The sequence below is a fragment of the Etheostoma spectabile genome, chromosome 11 (assembly GCF_008692095.1).
Source record: "Etheostoma spectabile isolate EspeVRDwgs_2016 chromosome 11, UIUC_Espe_1.0, whole genome shotgun sequence".
In the NCBI taxonomy this organism is placed as follows: domain Eukaryota; kingdom Metazoa; phylum Chordata; class Actinopteri; order Perciformes; family Percidae; genus Etheostoma; species Etheostoma spectabile.
In genome coordinates this window covers 9,500,248-9,517,360 of record NC_045743.1, presented here as the reverse complement: position 1 = coordinate 9,517,360, position 17,113 = coordinate 9,500,248, and the positions used below count along the sequence as shown (strand labels likewise).

The 17,113-nt window shown below is 37.4% G+C and overlaps 2 protein-coding genes across 2 annotated transcripts in view; one reads left to right on the top strand and one right to left on the bottom strand.

Moving 5' to 3' along the window:
* Positions 1–44: 44 nt before the first annotated feature.
* Positions 45–5,347, bottom strand: slc38a11 (solute carrier family 38 member 11). The gene is made up of 12 exons (XM_032529400.1): positions 5,132–5,347; positions 4,809–4,929; positions 4,245–4,319; positions 4,013–4,147; positions 3,768–3,833; positions 3,259–3,365; positions 3,100–3,179; positions 2,863–2,933; positions 1,623–1,784; positions 1,411–1,523; positions 1,008–1,139; positions 45–910 (listed from the first exon to the last, which is right to left on the bottom strand). Exons 1-12 carry the CDS (start codon positions 5,141–5,143, stop codon positions 671–673), a joined length of 1,314 nt encoding a protein of 437 aa, XP_032385291.1. The 5' UTR covers positions 5,144–5,347; the 3' UTR covers positions 45–670.
* Positions 5,348–6,953: 1,606 nt separating this feature from the next.
* scn1laa (sodium channel, voltage-gated, type I-like, alpha) overlaps positions 6,954–17,113 on the top strand; it is a 32,998-nt gene continuing 22,838 nt past the window's right edge. The window contains exons 1-6 of the mRNA XM_032528899.1: positions 6,954–7,241; positions 13,883–14,199; positions 14,679–14,797; positions 14,965–15,054; positions 15,155–15,283; positions 16,214–16,305. Of these exons, the coding sequence (XP_032384790.1) occupies positions 13,936–14,199; positions 14,679–14,797; positions 14,965–15,054; positions 15,155–15,283; positions 16,214–16,305 (694 nt within the window). The 5' untranslated portion in view covers positions 6,954–7,241; positions 13,883–13,935. The remainder of the gene's footprint in view (positions 7,242–13,882; positions 14,200–14,678; positions 14,798–14,964; positions 15,055–15,154; positions 15,284–16,213; positions 16,306–17,113) is intronic.

The following is a 17,113-nucleotide window of genomic DNA, read 5'->3' as shown; positions in this document are numbered from 1 at the left end:
AACTCCCTTTCAGTATGATACAAATAATCCAGAATCATACATACCAAAACAGAGTATTCAATTTTAAAGAAAAACAACAGATTAAACACCACGTGTAGTAAAGGGACAAAAGTATGTGTGCATCTCTACATCACCGCCACATGTGTCTGTTAAACATCTCATTCTAAAACCATGGGTATTACCAAGTTACTCTAGGCTAATATAATATAAGCTAATCACATCATTTACTCCTATTTAGCTATGGGAACATTAGTGATGTTGGGCATTAATGTTGTGCAATAAGGTCTGGTTCACAGTCAGCTTTGCAGTTAATCTCAAAGGTGTTGATATAAGGTCAGGGCTCTGTGCAGGTCAGTCAAGTTCTTCCACAACAAACTCAATAACACAATGGACCTCACTTTGTGGACATGAGGACACAGGAAAGGATCTTCTCCAAACTGTTGCCACAAAGTTGGAAGCACACTATTTTCTAAAATATCACAGTGTGGTGTAACATTAAGATTTCCCTTAACTGGAACTAAGGAGACAATATCCCAAACCATGGAAAATAACCCCATATCAAGTACATAGAGGGATGCTGACAGGGCTGTTCACATGCTGTACATAGCCTATATTCTGCCATGTAAGTGTTGTTAGAAAAAGTTTAAAACAATTAAATATTTGGTTACTTTCACGCAGGTGGTACAGTGCCAGAGACATTGGCGTCTGCACAGTAGTACATCTCCACACCATGTGAACAGTCTTGTGGGTAGAGGCCGATCATGGTCAAACCGGTGATCATGACAAACAAGCCGATTAATATCAGGATGGTGGGCATCAAGTTTTCACCCCGGAACCAGGGGCCAGGGGAGAGTTTGAGGAAGCACGCAGATGGAATGATGAAGATCAGAGGTGTGGCACTCAGAACACCCTGGATGGTAGAAGAGAACACCTCTAAGCTTAAATTAAATATTCATGCATACTAACAAAAAATAAATGCACAGACTGGCTTAGTTGATATGACTTACATTTAACTCCAAAACAACGGCCAGACAGTCAGAGGCCAAAGATATTGATGTGCAAACTGAAACTATGAGAAGCGTTATGGCCACATGTTCAGCTTTTGTAAGATCCCTACTGCAAATGACATTGGATAGCACCTGAGAAGATAAACAAAAGAGAGAAGATTCTCATGGACACATATTTGACCGTATGCATTTTCCTTTTTTTAATTTACATTGTACAGCATTTGCAAGATGGGAGAGGCTAATCTGCAGGACCAATTCGTCGTGGAGTACCAAGCTTTCCTTTTGTTCATTTAGTCACTAAACCCTGTCTCTGGCTCAGGTCCTCAGAATACCACTTCCCTTCCCATATGTAAACGTTTAACCGTTAAATTCTTAGGCTGGCGTATGTAAAAGTATCACTTACCTCTCGTGTAACAAAACACTCCACTGGAAATGTGGTTATTATGCTGAAGCCAAAACAGAAGCGACCAAATGTTGCCAGGTTATCATTTCTGCAGTAGTTCTCAAATATGTCTCCTAAAAAGAAGTGGAAATGTGAGATCATAAAAATACATCTGTGGCATTAAGACAAAATTACTGTAGAGGCGTGTAGTTCAATATCTCTAAAAATGATACCTTGTGAGTAGCCAGTAAAGGTGGTGTAGCCAGCAACAGCAAATGCAGCACTGATTATTAGCGCAGAGCCAACAGACGCGTGGGTGACCCGAGACCAGTTAGCTAGCGTGGGGTGCTCCAGAGAACCATAGATAAGAAAGCTGTTGTGGTGGCATATAAAGGCTAAAGAGACAAACAGGGGTAGGACATCAGGGTTCCATTTATATGCATAATAAAAAACACTGAAAATGATTGCTCATAACCACAGTTGGAAGCATTTTACTACTCTGCTTGAACTTAAGCTATACACTTGAACACATCCTTCCCCTTTAAGACTGAGAGACTGCTGACTATGCCCGTCTCAGTTCAGGCTACACAGCACTGTATTTTCCTATGAATTTCCACATCCCCATCTAAATTGCCTCCTTTGTAGAAGTAGTAGCTATTATCATCAAGGCACTTGATTCAAGGCTATAATTTTCCCCACAATGTGTGTAAAGGCCTTGGTGGAGTGAACTCGCAGGGTGCACTCATAGACAGAGGGTCACTCAGAAGGAGATGACAACAGATATGCTTTGAGATGTTGTGCATTAATTCATCCAAGTCAAAGCAATATTTGGAAAGGCTCGTAATAAACAATAGTCCCAATATTCTTATATTTCAGCTGTATTTCATGTTTTATGCAGGATGGGCAAAAATGCGCATTAAAGTTTTGGGCTTTGGCTCTTTGAAAGGAAACATTTGATGGCATTAAATTAAAGCTGATTTCTGGCCAATTAGGAGAAAAACTCCAAAACAAGCTATCAGACCCACAGTTGTGATATTTTCTCATTTAAGTTGTTTTGGCTAATATGTTAGCAATATACATTAGATAGACATAAAGCAACATTGCCATCCTATTGGAATCATGTTTTTGGCCTCCTAAAAAATTTAAGTCCTGTTCCATTGGGTATTTTGTTTTGGTCTCCACCAACTTCTGTGAATAATATCTAGAAATCTAGCATCTAGCAATTTACCTAGATTTTTGACTTTTGTATTTGCATTTAATCTCCATTCCCATATGAGGGGATACCTATTATATTCTGTTTTCTCCGTTTTTGTAGATAATCTGTCGTCATTTACACAATTTGTTTGCTATCATTACAATGTGTTTGGCAGCCATATTGGCTTGTATTTTTGTATGCTTTTTTGTCTAGCAACAACATAAAGCTAAAAAATATTCCCGGCAGCTCCATCATCAGAATCAGGAAGACAAACTCACCAAAAGACATCACGCCAACTGCCTGAATTGCATTCCACTTTGCAAATGCCCATGCATTCTCTGTAGGGGGGCTAGAGAGTGAAATTATATTCACACATCAAGAAGTACAGAAACACATGATTATAGTTTTAGTTAATTGTGTATAGTACGTATTTCCTTAAAAAAAACACAGTTGACGCAAAGGAACTTTCAATTAAAATCACTATGAATTACAAATTGCGGATTATTCATTCATACATTTGGGGTCCAAAGGTAGCTGCTCTGATGATTACAGTGATGAGGATGGTAACGGTCAGCACCATTGACAGGAAGGACACCTGGTAACACACATGGACGTTTTACACGAAGCTTCAAAATCACTAAATTACACTGACAAACTGTAACAATCAAACTTACCTTTCCAAGTTTCTCTATGTTTCGATAAAGCGAGAGAGGCAGTGTGAATGCAAGGGTTGTTATCAAGACCACAAAATGACGCTCTGCAAGTATGTGATCTGGACCAACTGCAAGCACAATACATGACAACATATACTGAACAAAATTATAAACGCAACACTTTTCTTGTTGCCCCCTTTTTTCATGAGCTGAACTCAAAGATCTTATACTTTTTCTATTTACATAAAAGGCTTATTTCTCTCAGAATATCGTTCATTCTGTCTAATCAACATCTTGATGTTCCACACCTGTGAGTTAGATGGATTTTCACAACAAAGGAGAAATGCTCACTAACGCAGATTTAGAGAGAAATAAGCCTTTTGTGTCTTAGCTCTTTGAGTTCAGCTCATGAAAACTGGGAGCAAAAACAAAAGTGTTGTGTTTATAATTTTGTTCAGTGTATATATGAATTGTGTGTGGTGTTGTTTGTCATTTATCTGAGGAGGGGGAATTAAGTGCCTGGAGCATACCTCCTGGTATTCTCTGAAATACTTTGGTCAATGTGTCACCAGTTGTGATATTGTAGCTGATCATAGCTGAGGAAGAAAACAGAGTTGCAGTATTATTTTGACCAAACCCAAAGTCAACAGGAATAGAACATAAATATTTAAAAAAGAATACAATTATTTGTCAGACCACACTGGAAATTAAACATGAAATGTGTTACACCATGATAATATTATTCCACATTGGATGATAGTTTTAAAAAACTCACCAATGAAAGGATAAAGAAACTGCAGTCCAGATACAATTAGAAATCCAGGGAACCCAAACGTGCTTTGCACCAGAGACTGATAACTGTTTGTCCCTGACAGGTTGCCTGTTTTAATTAGTAAGATGATTGAGTAGTCTGCGAATAAATGAAAACATAATGTTAGCAGTTTTCTCATTTGGTAAATTCATGTCTCCCTTCATTTCCAATGACACTTTCACTATACAGTACACACCTGTGATGAAGGCAACAAATACCAACAGCAGAAGGCCAAATGGAAGCCCTGCCTGGTTCAACGCATATGGTAAACCTGGTCCAAAAATATAAACATGTGCGTAACATATACATTTAGATTCAATACTAACTTTTAAAAATGCTATATGCTGATTATACGCTGTTTTTTGTAGTTACTGCATAATGACTCAGGCATTTTTTGAGGATTAAAGAGTTAAAGGGGAGAATGGGGGGGGGGCAACAGGCGGCAGTCATATGATATGAGGGTTCACCACTGAAGGGCTTGAATTGTATGAAAGCTTCTTCTTGTTACTACAACATATGATTTAACTGTATCATCTAAGCATTAAGATGAAGATGTCTGGTTCAATGTTTGTGTTGTGGATTATGTGTCAATATGCATGTAGGCCTACTGTACGACAAATTGCCTCTTGGAGACATTAACGTTTTCTAAGTCTAAGAGTTAAAAAGCTACACTTTATCATTCATATATTAGATTGCATAGAATTCAAATATTAGGTTTTGTTAGGCAGCATAGGCTAGTTAAATTGAAAGTGAGTGTTACCTATTATTCCAGATCCTATAATGGAATTGATAAAATTAAAAGACGCAGATATCATTGAACTTCTTGTCTTTCCAGCATCTTTTTGTGGATTAAGTAATGTGGTCCCTTCTTCACTGTTTGGCTGTAAAATAAATATATATAAATAATCAGATCAGAAATACTTTATATATAATGATAACAATAATAATAATAATAATAATAATAATAATAAATAATAATAATAATAATAATAATAATAAAAAACACACAGAGCAGTAATTAGGCTAAAAACAACAAAAACTCTCCGGCTGTTTTTCATGTTCTACAACGATAGCTTCACCTACCTGCTGAGCCATTTTGAGCACCTATAGCTGGTCGATGATGTGGTTCCTCGTCCACGTCTCCTCCGTGTTTAACTCTCACATATTTGCGGTGTGGCTGAATCAGACGAAGTTTATAAAGAAAGCCTGTCAATTGCAGCCAACTCAACTAAAGCCTTAAAAAGGCTCAACAGCTCCCCTGGTCGGTCGTAGGACTACATTCTCCCTGGAGCTCAACTCCACCACCTTGACACTCAAATGGAAGCCAGGGACCTTTTGAGCACGAGTGCGCTCCTTTTCTTCTTCTTTTTATCCTTTCTTTTTTTTAAATGTATAAAAAAACTAAAATAAATAAAGTAAAAATAAAAAATAAATTTGATCACAAAAAAAGCGTCAAAGTTTATGGAAGTTATTGAGCGGCCGTGCTCGGGATAAGTCCAGCACCATCAAAGCTGTCAGTACATTTTTATTTCAGCAAAAGTATATCGTTTCCTCTGGAGAATCAAGAGTGCAAGCCTGCACCGTATGCAGTGTATAGGTAATCATCTAGGCTGTGTAAATAAAAAATAAGGCAACAGATAGAAGACCTAAAAAAGATCACAAATAATTGTAGGCTAAGCCTATAAATTGATACTGTGGTTGCCTCAATGCAAATTATATGTCATAGGCCCATGCCATATCATTTTATGCATGGACATGAATTTGAGCGTGTTTCGTGACTCATAGCTTTGCAAATATACAGCCTATAATTTTAAAACTGCAGCAGATGCTAAAGTGTTAATATAACTTAGTTTTGAGGGACTGGTTGCACTGCCAAAGATTTATCGACAAATAGGCTATGGAAATTAGGAATTAAAGGACTTAAGGATTTTACGGCAAAGCTGACTGTTAAAAAGAGCCCTTTGTTTAGGGAAGGAAACAATTAAAGAAAAGGGAAAGAATCGGACGTATATTGTAAAGTAAGAAAAAAAGAATTATGGACATTTTTTTGTTGCAATTTTATCAATCAAAATAGGTCAGACGTTCCTTCTGTTTTTCTTCAAATAATAAACCACGTTCATGTTGCAGAGAAAATTGTGTTATAATTAAAAATATGACAGTAAATAGATATTTTAACACAACACTTTTCCAGACATAAACATATGACAATAAGCCAGATAAACAAGCAGACATTGGTTAATCATCATTCTTTTCACTGCTATAGAATGCATTGTTGCACATAATGTAGCCTTGTTGTAAGCTCATTTGCCCTTAAGTGTTTATTCATGTACAGCAGGCCCATGCTATTTGTTATTCTGCTGTCATTCATTAGCTGGTTATTCACCAGCATCAAGTAAGTTTTTGACAACCAAGTATGTAATAGTTGTTTATACTGCTTATTAATGCTAAATAGTCTCATGCTATTTGGTTTTTATACTTGTCAAAGACTTCATTACAAACTCTAAATCTTGTAGGCGCATTTCCAGGACCAAATATTTATTCTGGAGTATTTGCGTTACAATGCCCTGACAGTGCTGTCTTTGTCCACCAGGTGGAAACAGACTCACAGTGATGTGCTGGCACACAGTTGTAAATCATCCACCCAACTTCACCAAATAAAGTATTACTCATATTCAAAACATAAAAGGCAGGTAGTCTACATACAAATATAGCCTACCTGCAGCATGTATGCTGCAATGGGATGCCGCACACACACACGCACACACCACACACACGCACACACACATACACACACAATTTTACAACACAATTTGATTCATAGTTGTGGCTATTGCTTTTAGTTTCGGGTACACGCCTGATTGCATACATCTACTGTATTCCGGACAATTACGCACAATAATGCCCACCACAAGTTCATCTCCACAGTCATTCTTTCATCTCTGCCCTCACTTGGTTCCCAGGAACATCCGGAAGCACACAGTACAGTACTCTGCCGCACGGAGGGGCGGATGAAATACACTTTCTCTCCCTCTCTCAGGGATTTCCTGTTGAAATAGTTGAATTACCGATGCTGTGCTGGGAGAAGCGTCAAAACACCTCAAACGGACAGACGGGTTTACTTTAAACGACATTTTACACTGAAGCTCATCAACGCTATTTTTATTGTCCACCTGTCGAGAATGGGAATCTGATGGTGAGTAAACAGAATACGTTAAAGTTGTATGAGATATTTTTCCTCAAAATAAATTTGGCTGAAATCGATTAAAAAGTTAGTTTATTTCTCTGAATGATTTATGGAAGTCTGTAGCTGAGAAAAAATCTATCTATCTACGTGTAGGCCTACATAGTACATGGATTCAAATGTTTCTGTTCTGAATATAATTTTTTCCTTTTATTAAAATACTTAATGTCCCTATACTTAAGGAACTCTGCCTGAGGGGTTTCACACTAAACAATTTATTAAATAAGTTATTGATGTGTTGAAGGCCTGCATTGGGAAACAAAAATAAATTGATTTCTTGTGCTTCACATGGACAAAGACCAGAGTCCAATATGGGCTACAATATGTCATGCAAGTTAATAGGCAAGGCAACAACTATTTGCCTACACTCCATCTTTGATGACTTCCTGCTTGCACAACTGTCAACATCTTTATTAGATTGCTGTCAATTAGAGATTAGGCTGTCCTGTTTTCTTTCTATCCAGACTGCACACACACACCTACGCACACGCACACACACACACACACACACACCACCACACACACACACACACACACACACACACACACACACACACGCACACACACACAAATACACACAGCATAGCCTCTGTCAGTTTGTACATGTAAACACAAATCTATTCCAGAGAACTATGTTAACGGCTTCTCATCATCAGCTCTTTGCCAACGCCCTGAAAGATCTAACCCCTGATCCTGTAGTCTGTGAGAGGCATCAGCAAGCATTAGTTGTGAGCACTTAAGAGCTGTGAGTGTGTTGGTCCCTTAGGAGCCCACAGATACTGAACTGTGATCACTCCATATACAGGTATGCTACTGTTTAGGAATACTTATTACTGTATCAAACATTAAGTCTGCTTTAGTTATTCAAGTTCTCTTTGTTGCAGTTCTGCGGATCAGTTGTAGGCCTGTTGATGTGGTCAGCACAACAGGCAAGGATTGACCAAAACATTACATGCACAACAGTATACTGTACATTAAAGACACTCACATGTCCATATTTATCGCTGTGATTGACCCATGGCCTATTTAAGTGATGGCAGACAAAATCCACTGTCCTCGTTCTTGGTATGGTATTGTATGGTCTTTTATAGTGAAGAGTGATATACATTAAATAGATTACATTGTGTCACTATTCCTCCACTGCAGCGTAACAAGGAAAGGAACTTTTCCCTGTCAATATATAGAGAATACATGGTTACATCACCTGCGACTCTTTCAATAGACATATGGCCTGTGCGTTTTGTCTTGAGACAGAAATTATAAAACCTAATTTTTTGGGAATTTTAGGCCTTTAATTCCACAGCACAGATGAAGACATGAAAGGGGAGAGAGAGGGGTGATGACATGCAGCAAAGGGCGGAGTCAAACTTGTGGTCGCTGCGTTGAGGAGTAAACCTCTATCTATGTGCACCTGCGCTACAAACTGAGCTAACCCAGCACCAGCTGCACCTATTTTCGTTGTGAAAAAAAAAAAGATTTGTGGACAGTAGCTATGACTGAGTGATTTGAAGATGCAGAGATACTGATTCCCCTAGAATGATTTTTGACCTTTGTAAAAGGTCTACTTGTCTTAATTTTCAAATAGCTCACAGGCTTGATTCCAGTCTGCTTTCAATAATCTTAAGATGTGGGCAAAATTCTGAAAGCAGAGGCGGTACCTTGGTGAGAACGTAGAGCACTTTGATGTGCACAGCAAACACACTGCATCATGCCTTGCTTTAGCTTATTCATTTTCTGAAATGTTTTTTTCTGCAACTATGCAACCAAAATTAACACACAATTGAATGTCAGTGTAATTAGGGCTTTTATGAGTCTGTCAGATGCCTCCAGTAGCTTTACCCTTCAATAGTTGTTTTATACAGAAGCCAAGAAGCAATAGGCTTTAGTCCATCACAATCTCTTGCCTAATCCCAAGTACTAAGAAACATTTTGAGGTCAATGAAATTTAGTTTTGTAATGAGTAATGCACATTACATATTCCAGCTGAGTTTCTGTTTGACACCGCATGAGTGTTTGATACACTTGTAGGTGTGTCAGGTGTCCTTGAGTTAAAGCTGATCAGTAGACACAGTTAAATGTATTATGATGAGCAAATAGCAAACTAATGTGTTGACATTCTATTCCAGTGAGAGTTGAGATAAAGAATTGCATCCATTTTAGGTTGGTGGGCAAACGACACAGTGCCGACAGGTTGCAGATATATTAAAGTGGGGCTATTTGAAGCTTCAAAGTGGCACCTCATATCTCGAGTCGTGTGTAAAAAGTTGGGAACAGATTGACAGAATGATGCATACCTCTTTAGAGGTTAGAGCCTGCAGGCTGACCTTGTTGGGTGAACATCAAACCATGGTTAATTTGGTTTCATGAGATAGGAAATTTTGTCATTTTCTTCTTCCGATGTTGTTCCTCAAATGTTAATTTTAACCAAGACTATACTACATTTCTCTAAATAGTTAATTGCTTTAGTTATAGTTATATGAAGGGATTGTTGTCTTTTAAGATCATCACACATCAGAGGTACGTTGTCATTGTAATTGATGTTGAAGAAAGCTATGGGCTCAGCACTAACTGTCAGCACTAACTAACATTACAGTCTGTCAACAACATATGGTGCTCTGTAACCAAGGGCTACACTTCTTACTCTAAATTGTAATGGTATCTGTACCACATTTACTTATGTGTTTCACTCATAAAGACAACAGCCCTGCAGGCCTGAGTAGTTGTGTCATCAACATAATCATCCATTAAAGTGCAAACCACTTACCAAACCCAACACAAAGACAGATACCAGGTCTATAGGGACATGTACACAATGCCAATGAATACAACACATACAGTATTTCCTATTCTTTTGGACTGTGACAATGACGTATTTGGATAAGATGAATAGTATAGCAGGTGTATATAGTATAGGTGTAACCAACATTTTGCACTTTCAAATACGTGCAAATGATTATCTCTCTGTGGAAGGCAAACCGGGAATCTCACGACAACCAGAGGCAATGTTAATGCTTTTGATTTATTGTAAAAGATAATATTGTACAGTACCAAAATTATTTGATCAAAATCCCATTTATATCAGTAGTAAGCTGCTGTAATGCAAATCTTGTGTTCTATTCAATGGTGTCTGTATTGTTTCTCTCAGTGTAAACCTGTCATTAGTAGACATGCAAACCATGTGCTTAGACATACATTAAAAAGTAAAGCGTTTTTATTAGAAGTTGGACCTACCTTCACTGTAAAAGCTGTTACTTAGATATAACTAAAAAAATGAAGACAACATTTTCCAACCACTTTGTTAGTTTAGCGAACATCTTGTATTTTTAAGTTGATAAAACTCAGTAATAAACATTTTTGTATATACTAAATTATTATGTTGTATACAAAAAAAACAAAAAATTAAGTTCAACCATTGCAAAATAGAGAGCATTTTAACCACAAACACCCATTTTAATAAGGTTACATTCAAAATAAAAATAAAAAATTTGATTTAAATCAAATCCTGCACTTATTTTATTAATGTTGACAAATTCTTTATTTCTGTTTAAAATGTGCAATTAATAATACTTAGTTAGCATTGGCATACATTTACCAAAGAAACGAGAGGTAGTTTATTCCAGCATTTACTAAACTGCAATTATTATTATCTTGAAGGGACACATTTGACCATTTTAAACATCACGGCTTAACAGTCAAAGCATCATTTGACATCATTGTTTTAAAATTGGCACATTTTCCTTTAAAACGTTCAAATTTACATTCTAGAACATGTGAGCTCAGCTTACCAACTGTAGCTTGATACAATAGCTTGTCTTTCAGTGAGTACATTGGTTAAGTCATTTTAAAATCACAGAAAAATGTTCATGAACATAAATGATCACGGAAGTTGATTTTGGATCCAGTGCCGAGTCCCACGAAATGCTTAAAAAAGGCCTTCAAGGTACAACTAAAGAATTTGCTCAGGCATATCATGCCCAGAAAATGAAACATCCTTGACCAGAAAAAAAACGAAACAGTCTTCAGTGCAAGGCCAACAATCACCTTTTACTTCAAGAAGCATATTGGTGAGGCTTATAAACTTGTAGGTTGGTTTCAAAGAGTACAAAGCAGCCGGCTCTGGCTAGATTGCAGAGATTTGTAAGCACTGGGTTTCTCTCTCTTGCTCCACTGCATCTGGTTCATGGCAAGCACAGAACATCATACAGTGCATATTCAGGTCCTTGTGCACACTGTCATACAGGGAACTGCAGAGAGCAGACAAACAGAATACCAAAATTAAGACACTGTCTCATTTATTGTCATTTAAATCAATATAAAAATGTTATGGTCATATTTTGAACTTAAGATAGCCAATAATCTTTACCTTGACTTTTATTTTGCCTTGGTTTACAGATTGTTAAATGTGCATACAAGTATCACCTGACACGTGTGAGGTTACATTAGCATGTGGCTTTTTGAGACCTTTCTCCGTCTCTAGATCCACCAATGATGCTGGATATTAGTGTAAGTATGATAAGTAAATTAAGCTTTAAAAGTTGATGCAGACTTACTTCCAAAACTGTCTGTATAAGACAGTGTATGTATTTAGGACTGCCATATGTATTTGGGAATGAACTGGTAGCTTTTTTTAACCTTAAAAGTTGAGCTGTAAACCCGTTGTAACTTTTTGTAAAACAAAGTTACTTGCTACATGCCAACTGGAGCGAGAAAACAAAACAAACTTGATCAATGCATGTGTTCCTAAAACTTAAAACTTATTTTAACCATAAAATTTTAACTTTTTCCTCACCTGTATCAGCTCCATTAACAAGTTCTTGATGCACTGACCGCTGACCACCATTGAACCACTCTCCTCTGTTCAAACTGAATTCCTCCCTGGAGTAGATCTGATGGTCTCCTTGGGAAACAAAATCAAAGGTTAATATAACCATATGGATATAAAACTACAAAAAATGTACACAGAAAACCAGAGTTAAACATCTACTCTGTTCAAATGTTTTATTTACCACACCTGTAATGACTCAAAGAAACATGTTCCAGTTCTTGTAATGATACTTTTTGAAAAAAAATTTGCACAACATACAATATGTTTGCTGATGCTGAAAGCCGAAAAAACAATATTTACAAAACAGAAAAACCTGCATTGCCTACGTTTTTTCCATAAATGGACATTCTTTCAGTTAGTTCTTCTCTATGCCACAGGTTGCTCCCACTAACGTCACCGTGCAGGCTAATCTAATGAGTGCGAAGACGCAATCCTGCACATGACTTGCAACAGTTTAGTCAAAGCTAGTAATTATTGATTTGATTATTAAAATATACTAAAAAGGGTGTACCATTTGATGTTAATAAAAAAAACACAAAGTAGAGCATTTGACTAAAAATAGACTGTTTAAGTTTATTGTTTGCTATCATTTGAGCTTAACGTGCACTTTTGAAAACGCCTCGTGGCATCCTCACAATTGGTAAAGTTAACAATAGACAAAAGGAAACAGAGTTATTTTAGCATGAGATAGAGAAAAATAGACATTTAATTTTGAGTATGATTTAACTTTCACCGATAAAAATGGTTACTCATGTTTTGAGAAAAAAATGCTCTCTGAAAGTACGGCGAATTAAACACATGGACAGTAGCAGGTCAGTCACGTACAGCCGCGCGTCACGTTTGCCCACACACATTCTCCCGTTACTCTGTCCTGACAATTACTTTTGCCTAAAGTCCTAAATCTGAGCTTAGGGAAGGCAGTTTATTGTAAAATACAACAAAATCAATTTTATGGTAGAAAAGTGCACGTTCCCACAGCCTTCACACTTTTCATTTTTGCGTAACATAATCTGAAAGCAAAATAAAAGGAAATTAATTTATTGAAAGAAATGTACTCTACCTATTAAAATTAAGTCTTATGGACAGTTAATTGAAGGACTTTTTTTAGAGTGTTTGTTGTTGCAGTTACTTCACACATGTGCAACCCACTGCTGTGGGCAGTTGATTGATCAATGTGTTTGTGATGGATTTCTTGCATCACAGATACAACATTTGGAAGTATTCTCTTACACTGTTCAGATCAGGCTAAAGCTCTCAGTGGCAGGGCAGCCAGAGAGATCCAGTGCAGTCTGTAGTGCATTCATATTTAATACTGCGTAGGTCTGCCTTACACATCATGACCAGGCCTATTAGTAGGATGAATCTATTCTTCCTCTGTCTCAGTGCTCTGAGGAAAAAGTGGACTCTTATCATTTTGAGCGATGGAGGAGAGGAGCGAGAATCCCACCTGGAATTGATCATTGTCATGTCAAATCTTCATTTTATCTACAGAAGAGCAGATAATTAGATCTAATTTTACCATAGCTGGCAGGAATTTATGTGTATGACAGCCATAGGCTCATAATAGCCTGCCATTTCCTGAGATGAAAGAACAGAACCACACCCCCCTACTCTCCTCTACATTTAAAGCAGTTCTAATCAGCCAATAGAAATTTGCTGCCAGAAATACTTTCAATTATTTGTTTCCAACAACGACATTTCATCTTAGATATAACTTAGTTGTCAACCTCTAAACATAGCTCCTTATTCTATATTCTGACCCCTTTAGGCCTTTCTCATGTTGGAGGCTAGCTGTTCACTCTGAAGGCGCAGGATGAAAAGATGGAACAGCTGCTTGTACCACCAGGTCCAGACAGCTTCCGTCCCTTTAGTCGTGAGTCCCTCAAAGCCATTGAGAGCCGGATCGCTGAGGAGAAGGCCAAGAAGCCCAAGGGAGAGAAGAAAAAATACAATGATGAGAATAAGATCAAGCCCAGCTGTGACCTGGAGGCGGGCAAATCACTCCCTATTCTGTATGGGGACATTCCTAAAGGCATGGTGTCGACACCGCTGGAGGACCTGGATCCCTACTACTTTAATCAGAAAGTAGGTCATTGGCCATGAAGTCTAAAGACACACATTATGATTTATTCTTAACTATTATTTGTAGTTTATTTTTGTTAAAGAGGTTAAATGAGAGTTGCACTGAAATGAGGATTCTCTCATCTAACAGCTATTATTATTATTATTAGTAGTAGTAGTAGTAGTAGTAGTAGTAGTAGTAGCAGTAGTAGTAGTATTGCAGCTGTTATTGTTGTCACCTAGCCAGATTCTTTGAACCTTAGATGACAGGAAGACCAGGCCAGTAAAAAAGTGCCAATGTGAGGTTATCAGAAAGTTTTCTGAAATATACAAAATGTGATTAGTGATTTGTCCACTTACGTAAATGTGTGCTATACATCATAAGTAGCTACTCTGATTAGAAGTTTTGATACATTATTTCATTATTTTTGTAAAGCATATCACAAGTCAGCAATAACGGTAAAAAAAACGGTATTTTATGCATATCTTCCTTTTTCTGTCAGACTTTCATAGTATTAAACAAAGGAAAATACATCTTCCGCTTCAACGCCGCTCCTGCCTTGTACCTCCTGAGCCCCTTCAACCTTCTAAGAAGAATATCAATTTGCATCTTGGTACACTCATATCCTATCAAGATATTCTTTTGATATGAATGCTTTCTGTTTATGTTGAGCCCACACTAAGTCTGTGGTTACTACACTGTATGTCCATGAACTTTTTACATTGGGTTGCACAATATTGTGATGAATTGAACAAAAAAGGTGTTAATTCCTTGACAACTGCCTGCAAATTGTTCAGTATGCTGATTATGTGCACTATCCTTGCCAACTGCGCAGTTATGACACTGAGTGGACCGCCTGAATGGGCAAAGAACGTAGAGTAAGTTTCCCACGAACAACACATTGGATGGATCACACACTCAGGTTGTATAAAAATGAAAATTCAGTTTAGTTTAACAAATACATTTTGTTTCCAACAGGTACGCATTTACTGCAATCTATACGCTTGAATCCCTCATTAAAATTTTAGCTCGAGGGTTCTGCATAGGGAAGTTCACGTTTCTTAGAGATCCTTGGAACTGGCTGGATTTCAGTGTCATTGTCATGGCGTAAGTAACTTGCCACTCAATAACAATAATGCTTTAACAGCTGTTACATCATTTCCCCCAAAGGTCCCTTAGTATAGAAAACAATCAAGTTTTAGGTTTTACTGGTTCCACTGTTGGTAATAAAAGCAACAGTTTTGTCAAAATGTGTTACTTTTTGGAGCAAATGATCTGAAATATGATCTTAACTAACATGTACATGTTGTTATCATTTACATGCAGTTTGAGGCCATTTTTCAGATCTTAGAGGACAAAGCTAGTGTTGTTCTATAGTTTTCTTACAACAAATACCAAAGCAATAATCCATTTAAACAACTCTCGATACTTTCCAACTTCCCTACCCTGCCTGTGGCACTCGGCCACAGGCCCAGTCATTCCTACTTGTAAATCTTTATAAATGGCTCACAAATAAATGGCAAAATATTTAACATCTGGACACTGTTTTTTTGTAAACATTTCTTAAACAAGAATGAATAGTGGATTTCCTAGGCACTATTTTCAGCTGCGGATTAATACATGTTGTGTCTTAATGAGTTTTACCAGCAGAATTGCACGGTTGTTGTAGTTGCAGACCTTGTCACCCGGTGCAACAATGTGTCTCATTTATTTGTTTTTGGAAATAAATAAATAGAGGTCTGTGGCACTAAGTAAATTGTTAATTTTAGTCTTTTTATGGGATTTGTTGATAAAGCAATACAGAACATCTCATATATCATATCTTTTAAGTTTGTAACACATGGTATCTAATTGCTCATCACAGTGACTTCTTTATCATATTACCTTTACCAACGTGCATGCCTCAGTTTAAACTGTGTAAATGCTTCACTTGATAATCATGTAGTTTATCTATTTAGCATTGTGAGCTTGAATCTGTGTTTTTTTTGTATTGTTGTCTCAGTCAACATTCAATAGTAATTCTATGTTTCCCCGCAGGTATGTAACAGAGTTTGCAAACCTAGGCAGTTTTTCAGCTCTTCGCACATTCAGAGTGCTGAGAGCTTTTAAAGCTATTTCAGTTATCCCAGGTAAGCAGTAGGAGAAATTGCATGCTAGTAAGCTAGCCTTTTGCACGATTTCACCCTCAACACCACCCCCCCCCCTCAATTACCTCCCCTCCTGCGACTGTCATGGCCTGTAGCACCAGTACGGAGACTCCAACTGTCCACCTCCTTGTCACATATTGTCACAGAGTTGTTTTAGCAATCTGAGCATCCACAATCCTAAATGCAATCTTGGGCATCCCATTGGTGAGAACTAGTTCAAATGGGTCTTCAGGTTTTTAATGGATTGGTTTCTCAATCCAGCCGTTTGACTCCTGTGCACAGTGTAGCACTGAAATCAGGAATTGATATAATTCATTTAAGGTTATTGTGTTTTTTCCCACCTAACAATCTACACAGATTTGTAGATTTTGTTACAATATTACTCTGTGAGATCTGTGCCATTTGCTTTTGTGTTTTGAACAAGCTGTTTCTTCTGTTTCTTGCACTATTCCTTTACAGCCATTACTTCTCTGCTTGTGGTTAATGAAAGCATAGTGTCTTGTAATCTGTGGTGAGGGAGTGTCCCATTATTGTTGCATGTACATCATCATTACTGACATGCATGATCCTTATTTCCTGTGTAATATTCTGAAAATGAATGTTTCGGTCTGATATCCACATAAGTTTGACAGATAAATAGCTAGCAAAGGGGATGGTTCAAGACTTATTTTTTCTAATGTTTCTAATGTTTGTTATTAAAACATCACATAATTATAAAAGATCTTTATTTTCTGGCTCAGATGATAGCGGGGAACCAATTTTACACATTAATGTCCATTTACAGGACTTG

Excerpts from the sequence above, each read along its gene's own strand:
- slc38a11 (XM_032529400.1), bottom strand. Across the intron at positions 3,834-4,012 it reads GTTTCTTTATCCTTTCATTG|CTATGATCAGCTACAATATC; the intron begins GTGAGTTTTTTA and ends TTTCTTCCTCAG. Across the intron at positions 1,524-1,622 it reads CTTTACTGGCTACTCACAAG|GAGACATATTTGAGAACTAC; the intron begins GTATCATTTTTA and ends ACTTCTTTTTAG.